Source organism: Juglans regia, chromosome 8 (genome assembly GCF_001411555.2).
Source record: "Juglans regia cultivar Chandler chromosome 8, Walnut 2.0, whole genome shotgun sequence".
NCBI lineage: Eukaryota > Viridiplantae > Streptophyta > Magnoliopsida > Fagales > Juglandaceae > Juglans > Juglans regia.
This window is the reverse complement of record NC_049908.1, coordinates 26,885,202-26,896,316: the sequence shown is the minus strand read 5'-3', so window position 1 is coordinate 26,896,316 and position 11,115 is coordinate 26,885,202. Positions and strand designations below refer to the sequence as shown.

General features: G+C 34.3%; 1 protein-coding gene and 1 long non-coding RNA gene across 2 annotated transcripts; both read left to right on the top strand.

Moving 5' to 3' along the window:
* The first annotated feature begins 511 nt into the window (after positions 1-511).
* Positions 512-6,271, top strand: LOC109022036. The gene is made up of 3 exons (XR_002001165.2): positions 512-605; positions 2,712-2,714; positions 6,258-6,271. It is a non-coding gene; the product is annotated as an uncharacterized LOC109022036 (long non-coding RNA).
* Positions 6,272-8,439: 2,168 nt separating this feature from the next.
* Positions 8,440-9,911, top strand: LOC109022029 (non-functional pseudokinase ZRK2-like). The gene has a single exon (XM_019004807.2). It carries the CDS (start codon positions 8,616-8,618, stop codon positions 9,606-9,608), a length of 993 nt encoding a protein of 330 aa, XP_018860352.1. The 5' UTR covers positions 8,440-8,615; the 3' UTR covers positions 9,609-9,911.
* The last annotated feature ends 1,204 nt before the right edge of the window (positions 9,912-11,115 follow it).

Sequence of the window (11,115 nt, the reverse complement as noted above, 5' to 3'; positions counted from 1 at the left end):
CGTGTCCTAGAAAATAATAATCTTCTTCCTCGTGCATGTTATGTCGTGATGGTACATGCTACAATTTTTTGTCTTATGCTTGTCTTATGTTTTGTACATGGTATGAATGAGATGGTACGTGCTTGTCTTATGTTTTGTCAAGGAAAGGTGGTGGTGTGCGTTTAATATGTACAACTTAAACAGGCTTATGAAGATTGTTAATTTCATTTGAGACTAATTGGTGCAGAATATTTCATCTTTCCTTTCATTTGAACTTGAAAATCATATATTTTTTGGAAGAAAAGTGGAAATTCTCTAGGGCAATCATCTTAATCAAACAATTGCAGTAATATGTTTACTGATTTTTTAGGAAATGGGTTTTAAAATCAGAAAAATGATTGGATCAATCTGTAACTTGGTTTCTCAGTAAATGGAATTTGAGATTTTCCGAATCTGATTTAACCATATTCCTTGGGTTTAAATGCATCCATTGTCACCAGGGACCTCATTCTAATTTTGCTGGACCAACTTCTGGGAGAACAGCCTGTGTTGCAATCATTAGAAACAATGAACTTCTTGTTGCAAATGCTGGTGATTCTCGTTGTGTGATATCTAGGAAGGGTCAGGTAACTTTTGGCTCTGCTGGAGTTCTTACCAAATTTTGTCTGGTACACATCTTATGTTTTTAACATGAAAGGTACTGATGATATATTTATGCTCCTCTTCTTTTCAATTGGTAATGCTATTAAAAATGTTGTAATGAGGTGTATGAAATGGAACTGCACTTGATGGTGAACTGAAAATATCATTTTGCGCAAGGAAAGGTTGATAAGACTTGTATGGGTGACAGAGATACCTGTAGAGCCTTGATATATTTATTCTTTTTGTTGCACAAGGGTACCTTGTAGAAGGGCCTACATCAATTTAAGGAATTGTATGGCTTATTAATTCTTGTAGAACTACTTATTGATAGATTTGTCCTGCTAGTGAGTTTCTTAATATAATTAGCTACCGGCAGGTCACTTTATAAATCAAATGCATTTGATGTGTGATATTTTTATGTGGATTACTATCTCAGTAAATTTCTTTCAAGGATTGCATGTCAAGCCAGCAACTGGTAGTTTTATTCACGAACAACTAACCTCAGTTGGTGCATAGGTCTCTTGATACCTATTTAATAACTTGAACATCTAGTTAAGATTTATTGTGTTTGTACGTTGGTTGTGAAGAAGTAATTAACTGTGTTTGGTTTTTACTTGCATATATACATATTCCAAGTATTGAAGGTCTAAATATTGCAACCTGTTTGACAGTAAACATTGTGAAGATGCAGGAAAACAAGTTTTCACTGGTTTGTGAGAGAGTGATTCATAGGTGTTTGGCACCAACAGCTGGTGGTGAGGGATGCGACAACAAGTGTACCCAACAATTAATTGGCATACATTAATGGGTTTTTTCTTTATCCCGATACTTGGTTCCATGTTTCCGAACTTTCGACTCCTCTTTAATTAGATGCTAATTGTTGATGATGATGATGTTTTTCGATATTATGGTATGCAAATATAATGTTCCACTATTTGAAAATTATGGGTTTTTATAGCTAGTTTCATACAGATCATGATCAGTAGGAATGCGTATATATAAGTTAAAAATATATATCTTATTTAGGGGTGTAAATTTAAACCGAAAAATTGGTCCGGACCGGACTGAACCAGACCGGTTGGTCCTGTTTTGAGCGGTCCGGTCAGGAACCGATTTCTATTTTATGAAAACCGGCTGGATCCGGTCCGGTCCCGGAAACTACAGAACGAAAACCGGACCGGATCCAGCCGATTTTCATAAAATAGGAACCGGTTTCCGTTCCGTAGTTTTCGGGACTGGACCGGACCGGTTGGAAAAGAATATATATATAAAAATTAATTTTATATATTATACAAAATATATATATATAATATATAATTATATATTAAATTTATATATATAATATATAGTTATATATCATATATGAAATAATTTTATTTTATAATTTATAAATTATAACATAAAATGTTAATTTTAAATATGAACATTTGTAATTTTTTTGATCATATGTTATTAATAAAATTATATATAAGATAATGTTGTTATAATTTATAAAATGAAAGTTTACTTTTAAAGATGAAAATTTAATTGATCATATGTTTTAAACATAATATATATATTAAATTATTAATAACATTTTATCATAAGAAGTAACATTTTATTATATATTTTTTATATTTAAAAAAATCGAAAAACTGGACCGAAAACCGGTAAAACAGGAGGTACCGGTTTAGGAGGGAAATCGGGACGTAATCGGTTTTGAAAAATGCAAAACCGGTACATATCGGTTCAGTCCTAGATTTTGTCCAAAACCGGACCAGACCGGTTATACCCCTAACCTTATTGATATATAAATCATGTTCAATACGTTTTTTAGTTAGATTAAAAATATATACCCTACTGATATCCGTTAAGATAAATTAGAGTTTATTAGTTACATATCAAATGTTGGACATTACTATTAGATAGCTAGCTAGAATTCATCATGGTTCAAGTACATGATTTATTTTCCTAGATCTTTTGGCTTAGAATATAAAAAAAGGTTTAGAAATTTCTGCTATTAATGTTCGTGTGCAACTTATATTAAGAAAAATTGTCACTTTGGAGATTTGCGAATGTTGGATATTTCTTTTGCACAGCTCATGTAGAAGGCAGTGTATATTTGGGTGATAACACTGTTCCAGACAGCTGGAGTGTTTGCTGCTCAATCACTAGGTCTGGCTTATCAATGATCGATGTGCGAAGTTGCGGATTAACTGCACCCACCATTTGTTTTCATATTCGTTTTAACTGGATGGACATTTGTATTGTGGATGTTTCTGTACTTTAAAGCTTGTAAGAGACATGATTACCTACTCCCATTTGTAGTACTCAATTGCCTTCAATTAATGCACCATATGCCAGTGTATAGTAGTAACCTTAAAGGCTGGCTGATGTACTAATGTATTGATGTATTGGATGGAAACTTGAATTTAATTTATATATATGCTATTATGGTCTAGCATTGGATTAAAGTACTATTTGGTAATATTGTAAATGAGTTAGAGTAGGAAATTAGGTGCCCTAAAAAAATGATGCATTTTATATACTGGTTTGGTAGCAGGGTCAAAAACACATTCGTGGCGATTTCCAGTTCGCTGTGACTAAAATTTCAAAACACAAAATTTTTTTGCACCGAAGAAATCTGGTCGTGAAAGAGTAAAAATGAAATTCAGGATTTTGGCGGCGAAAAGCTTTCGCAGCAAAAAAGCTTTTTAGCGGCGAAAACTTGTCGCAGTGAAAAAATATTCGCCCCATTGAACCATTCACGGCAAACTTGGAGACGGTGTGTGGGTCTATTGCGATGAAATTAACAGCCGTTAGTCATAATCACGGCGATTTAATGGGACACGAGAAATCTTTATTACGGCGATTCCTTAACACGCTGCAAATGAGTGGGAATATTTTGTGGCGACTTTCGGCGTATTAGCGACGAGGCGAAACGCTGCAATAACTTATTCGCAGCGATATTACACTGGGATCCCAATAATATTTGCAGTGTACTTAACAATATGTGCGGTGAATTTTTTTGCCGCAAATAAATCTTTTTTGCGTCGATATTTTGGTTTCGCTGTGTAATATTTTAAATGAGTCAACAATTGCGACGAATCATGCTAAATTGTATTTGCAGCGAAATATGGTGCTATTTGCGGCGAATGGTGGTGCCGGAAAAGATCCAATTTGTTGTAGTGATTTCATAAGCCCATTACCACATAAATTAATGATGGGATGGATCATGATGGAGAATCTTGCCAACATTTTGCCCCACAATGTCATGCTCATGATTTCTAGTGAAGTTATTATAAGTTATAATTTAATTTAAAAGATAAATTTTAAAAATTGAATTTTACAAATCAAATCATTCAGTTTAAGTGATACGGGTGGTATACTCCAAGAAAAAAACCTTTCAAAAAATTCTTACGATACTCGAAATGCTCTATACTTTTATGATTTTATTCTTAATTTGCAGGAGACGCAAGATTTATAGCCCATGACCGGGTCAGTGAAAGAGATCATGCACTACAAAAAGGCATAGTTAGCAAGAAGGATACTTTGCAACCACTTGAAATGTCTTAGCTAATTGCCAAAGATAGCGTTTTCCTTGGTAACTGGTGCTCGTTCTGATTTGTAATGTAAATTTAATAGATCAGCTGATCATATATATGTAGCTCTAGGTTTTGGTGTTGAGCATGTTTTTAACTATCATCCTATGGTTGTAAGGTGCTATATTTAAAAGCCCCAATCCATGTAGAGTACCATATATTGTGGTTGCTTATATATATACAGAAAAGAACATGTGTCAGCAATATGACAAACCTTAAAAAATCAAATTTCATGGAAAGCAAGCTGAAACAATGGAAAAATATCGATATGAGAAAAGGACCAAAATTCTAGAAACATATAATATTAGACAATAACCAAAATTTTCTTATTTCTCAATTTATTTGTTGATGCCTTATTTCGCAGCTCAAGCAGTACCACGATAGCCAAACTCTCAAGACTTGCAGCTAAGAAGAAGAATTGGTTCCTGTGACGTATGGGGTCATGCCAAAGTCAGTAGAGAATATGATGAAGAAAGCTAAGTGAGTCAAGTAGTCAAAGAGTTCAGAAAGCCTTCCCCTGAGAGGGATGGCTGTATTTATACCTGACTTGGACTTGACTTTCGAGGGAGATCGTGGAATGTCAGGCTGTGCTCTAGTGAGACCTGCCACCACCCTCCTGCTGTGCCAGTATGTCAGGCTGTGGTTGTGTTGTCCTATGGCACCTTTGGCAATAGGTCATTGAGTGTTGGGCTCCCAGACATGCATTGAATGCGGCGTGTCTCTAGCCTAGCGCGCCCACGATCGAACACACTCAGCTGCCTGTGCTTGTTGCAGTTTTCCGCTACATACTCTATTGCTCTATTGCAAGGCTTGGCAGTCCACCCAGGACCCAAGTGATCATTGCCTTATAGTTGGTTCCTTGACCGAGTCGAGCCCCATGCCAAGGCCTTTCTGTATGGGCAGGCGAGTCGTGGGATCGAAACATGGCTTCCTGGCTTGGGCTCTTGGTCTACTTTAGGGTTCCTCTAAGGGGCCTAGGGCCTCCACAACTTGATCTCTTTGGGCCTGGGCTACTCTCCGGAAGGGTCCCCCTCACACTATTGTTGCTAACATGGCTTTTATTTTTAGAAGTAAATCACATTGTTAATTGGATGCCAAAAATTGCGAAAGGGCGAGTTCTCACTAATACAGTGGATATCAATCTGTTCCAAGAGAGGTAAGAGCTTTACGGGCTACTCAACGGATTGGGTTGGTGATGGGCTCTAGGCCTAGTTAGATTAATTGAACTCAAGATCTGGCCTAAAGATTTTGTCCAGATTGGGCCAGTTCTTCTAACAAGCAACTCTGGAATTGCGAACTGTTTTCAATTCTAACCCAACTCCTTTATTTGTTGTTAGTAATTTTCATAATGACGTCAAGAATCCCAAATAGAGCTATTTGATTTTGAACTCCAATCATCTTAAATTTCAAAAGTAATCCTCTCCATGTATGCTTCATTTAAAGATAATAAAAATAAACTAATAACATTTAGAAATAAAGAGTAATGTTATATATAGTTCTAGAGTATGAAAGCCTCGCACACTCTATTTGAAAATACGTAGAGTCTATTATTAAAAAAATAGTTTTTTTTATGTGTATTCCAAATTTACTTGATTTTGTTGAAAGAAGTGCGTGAGACTCACACATCCTGTACGTAAATATCATTTATGATAAATATAATGCAATCATAGGGATAAAGCTACTATTACAATCTAATTTAAGAAACAAGTTATTAAAAACCAGAGCTTGTGGTCTACTTTGTGGTATGATTATTCTAACAATTATTTTAAAATAATCTTTAATTTTTGAAATTATTGTGGATGATATATACGCAATAGAGGTACCATAATATGAATAATTTAATTTTAAAAAATTGATTAGGGTTTGAGGAACTCATGAAGAGAATGCTACCCAGGCACGACCAATAATACACATCTCTTATAGTAAGGCCCACATATTATAAGAGATTTATTTAATATAAAGTTGATACTGCAAGCTGGTTCTATATAAGTGAAAGATGTATTGGCGTTAACTACCTTTCATCTTCTTTCATTAACAAAAGCTACTCTTTCATAGTATAATTTGTGATCATTTGCAATTGTTAGTGAAATACACAATAATATAATAAAAATTACAATTAAAATAAAAATTAAGACAAAATCAGTTTGGACTGAGGCACAGAAATATTGCTCTCTTTGAAGAGATTCAAGCCATCTGCAGTGTACAAAATCTCAAATTAACCAGTACAGCAGAAATCTTCTTGACTTGACTCTTCCAGGATACAACAGCCCAACTGATCGTCATATGACTCAAGCCTACTCTTCACAAGTGGTTGAGTCTAAAGCTCCACTCAAAAGAACACATTTCTTTTATCTGAAAATACCATCAAAAATATATACTCACTAAGTATATTTTTGTTTATCACACTTTTTTGTCAAATATTCTACACAAGTATCCACCGCAAGACTTCCCAAATATATATATATATAAAGTGTATTAGACAAAAAAGTGACGCAAAACTTAAAGGACGTAAACGGAAATAACATTTACTAAATAAGCCAATATTAACGGCTACAAGCCCGTTAAGAAACATTGAAGAAACCGTTCAAGCAATAAAGCTTCTTGAAAACCAAAACGGTATGATCACTTAACTCTCTCCGTTCCGCTACTGGCAAATCAAGAGAATAAAAGCAAGTTTAAAACCGTTAAAGCAATAAATCTCATAAATTCTAATAATTATTTTAAAAAATACTAACATTCTCCCACTATTTTTTAAAATAATATGAATAATAATATGAGAGAGATACTTACAGATCAAGAAGAATTATTATGCATCATGAAGGTGTGCTCTACATTGAACCCTCACTTAGTGAAATAACAACTTTTACTCTAGAGTCAATAGTGATCTCAGACTTGAACTATGACTGCTTAGGAGAAATAAAAAATTATTATTCACACATAAAAATCCAGGTGTTGACGTAAACTTTATTAGCCAGTACATTATGGCATTGTGCTCATCCTGATTTCATGAGTGTATTTGAGAATAACTCCAAGTCTCATAGAGAGCGGCCCCACTCTCACACTCACATAGGTGAAATCTATCAATGGTGTTCTTGTAATAATTACACCCTACTCATAAGAGCTACAGAATTTCATTAAGAGTTTCTTTCAAAAACTCATCCTCCACAACATTACAGGATAAATGCACTCACATCATAGGAATGAGAAATAAAATAAATAGTATATTTCTTACGACCATCATATGATTCATTTTTTCTATTGAACCCAGTTCTCAGAATCTCTAGTCCCGGGTTGGGTATCCTCATACATGGCTCTTGAATTATGGATTTTAATCTCATTCCCCTCGATGTATTTCAGATCATTTTTCTTGTCAAAGTTTTGTTAGCGGATCCACATTAATAACACCATCAGTAAAGAAATCTCACAGTACTGTATTTTTTATCTGGATTTACAGTTATAATAACGGTTTTGTACTCTACTAAATATAGTAGTACTATCACAATGAATTAATAGATTTTTTCCATCAAAGGAATAAATCTCTCAACAAATTTGCTTTTTTATAAAAGCCAAAATTAGTGAGGGTTAAGTTTTTAGAAAATAATATTTGTTTTCAAAAGATTTTGCCCCAACATTTTCTTCAGATTTTTTTTTTCCTTGAGTTTTTGAGTTTTCAAAGCAGCAAGCAGTTTTATTTTTAACTCAAATGGGTCTAATTTATTTGTTTCGGTTTGCTTTCTTTAAACGTATTTGGTATTAAGTTTTGCTGCTCGGATATAGCCAGCGTGGTTAGCTTAACAACGGCATTTCTTATACGAGATTTCAGGACCCAACTGTTGATCTCGCAATCTTCGAGACACGGGGAACACTACCCAACTATTCACCGCCCCATTTGCTGGGTCAAATGACTTCCTTTTCCAATTATTGTATCTATTTCAAATGACTTCCTTTTCCAATTATTTAAATAACAACGACCTAAAATATATGAAATTATAGAGATAACAAAAATTATAGAATCAAATCCTCGAGATTGCTGAATACAAAGCCAGCTCGGCATTTTGTTTGGAACAAAGAGATCACATCTCCCACTCAATCCGCCAAAGTCAATGGGCCCAATAACTTTGGAAAATTAGAAAAGGACTTTACGCGCAGAACAAATTGCCAATCAAATGGCCGCTGACTTGCAGAATAAGCAACCCTCTGGTAAAGAAGTCTAATAAAGATTCCCAAATGGCAATGATGAAGAAGTTTCTACAAAATTTCCACGAAATTTCCCTCTACTTTCGACGAAACTAATCTCCCTCTACCTTGATGAATATGGCATGGGAAAGGGATTTAAGGTTAAGACCATATCTCCAACCCTGCAGAATCCACAAACACAGAGAGAGAGACGGAGAGATCATTTATTAAGAGAGAATGCTCGGAAAAAAAGAGAGAGAGAAGGCATTTGTGGAGAATGGAAGCGTATTACTGGAGAAGTTAATTGCCTCTTGTAATAGCAGGTGTATTCCCATCCGTAACTTCTCCATCGAAGAGCTCCTGAAGGCCACGAACAACTACGATCCTCACCTTCTTTTTCACGAGGTTGGGTCGTATCAATGGTACAATGGGTCTCTCGAAGGCAGACTCCTTTCCGTTAAGAAGTACAGAAAGATTAAATACGCAAATGAACTGGACTTTCCCTTCACTGATTTGGTTATCTGTGCAAAGATGTGCCCTCACAAGAATGTTCTTAAGCTCATAGGATGCTGTCTCGAGACTCCATCTCTCGTTTTAGTCTACGAATCTGCTGCAAATGGAACCCTTTCCGATCGAATTTATCCCTCTCAACCACAAGCTCGACCTATGCCATGGAAGTGCAGGCTAAAGGTTGCAAGGGAGATTGCTCATGCTATTGCATATCTCCACACAGCCTTCTCCAGACCCATTATTCATAGGGATATACATCCAAGAAACATCTTCTTTGACCAACGTGACATTCCCAAACTATCTGATTTTTCAGTTTCTGTTGAAATCCCAGAGGGTGAATTTGAGGTGAAAGATGAAGTTATTGGGACTATCAGGTTCGTATGCCCCCAGTATGTTGCTACGGGCGTTGTGACGGAAAAAAGCGATGTCTTTAGCTTTGGAACGCTTCTGTTGGAGCTTGTAACTGGAAAAACTTTCATGGATCTACGCCAAGCAGCTTCTGGTTTTGAGAACTTCGTAGACTTCAGAAAAGAAAACGTTAATGTAAAGAAGATTGTCGAATCTGAAATCCAGGCAGGGGAAGGAGAAGCTGGTCTGGAGCAGCAATTGCAAGCCTCACTGCAGCTTGCCCTGATATGCAGAGATTCGAATCCAGAGTTTAGGCCAACCATGATTGATGTTTCAAAAGAACTAAGACGGATTGAGAGGTCCATTCCATAATTATTTTCTCATTTTGGTATATTTCAAATTTCTTTGGTGCCATCCAGTGGACCAGTACAGAGAGAATAATGAGCTGTGTTCGGATGTGAAGCTAAGCTTAGTTGAATTTTTTTTTATGAATAATAGTGAATTGAGTTGAGATAATAGAGTGAGTAATGTGGGCCGTCAAAGATGAATTTCAATATATTTAAATGTTAAAATGAGTTTAGTATTATTTATGAAAAGTTGGAAAATGTATGAGACTCACCAATAATTGAAAAGTTGTTGTAACGATTGAATAATTAATTTATTAAATCATTTATCAATAAATAACATAAATCAAACATAAATTCCTTTAATGCATGTACAAAAATTACAACAAAATAAAAACAAAATATTTTGAGCACTATAAAAAAAAATTTCTTACTCCCAATTTATAAAAGCAAAACAAAAAAATTATCAAAAAAATTACAACAGTATCATATCCACATTTTATTTTATTATTTATTTACAAATTATTTAATTAATAGTAAAAAAATACATGTAATGCGAGATGGGAAAAAAAAAAATAGAAACTCACTTAGACAATTGAGTCGTCGCTCTATGAAGCGCTCGAGACCTATGCCTCTCGCTCGAGCGGCTCTCGTCCGGATAATTGCCGCTTAAGGTTTTTAATAACCGTTTAAGCAAAATAGACTTACTTTCGAAATAAAATAATTGTTAGTTGTGGTGAGTCCTACTGAGGCAAAACATATTTTTGTATTTTTTTTCCCTTGAATTGAGAAACACCGAATGGAAATTGAGCCTTTTTGTCAATTGTGGGGGCCTTGAAGTTGAAATGCACTCAGCTGTATGTGCTTCGAGGTTGAGATTTTTTTTTATTTTTTTACTTAATAATTAAATAATTTTTTTAATAATGCTGTAAATTTTTTAAAAAATATAAAAAAAAATATATGTATAAAAAAATAAAGAATAACGTTACTCTTCTCCATTGGAGCTCCGGTCGGGAATTTGTTTATTTAACAATTAAAGAAATATTTTTTTAATAATATTTTGAATTTTTAAAAAAATATTTAGAAGTGTTAAGAAAATATATATAAAAAAAATATAGATAAAATGTACTATAGGAGCCGCCGGAGCTCCCAACTACAGCTGTAGATCCACCCACCCGTACTATAAATGTTAAGATGGCTCTATCTGAGTCTTTCTCCTTTGTTTATTCAATTTATGTTTTTTAAATGTTGTCGTGTGTAGAAATTGTATATATATAGTCTTTCTTTTGGAGCAAGAATATATGAAAATAGTTTGATAATAATTTGTGAAAGTAATTATAGTAAAATAGTAATAAATAAAAATAAAATAATTTAAGAATATCTAAAAATAATTATGTTATTAAACAGGTCATTATTTTCTATAATTATAGATCGTGATTATAGAGTTTGCCAAAATGAATATTAATATATTAATGTATATTGCTATTACTAATTTATTTATCAAAATGAATATGTTGAGAATTTATTAGGTCAAA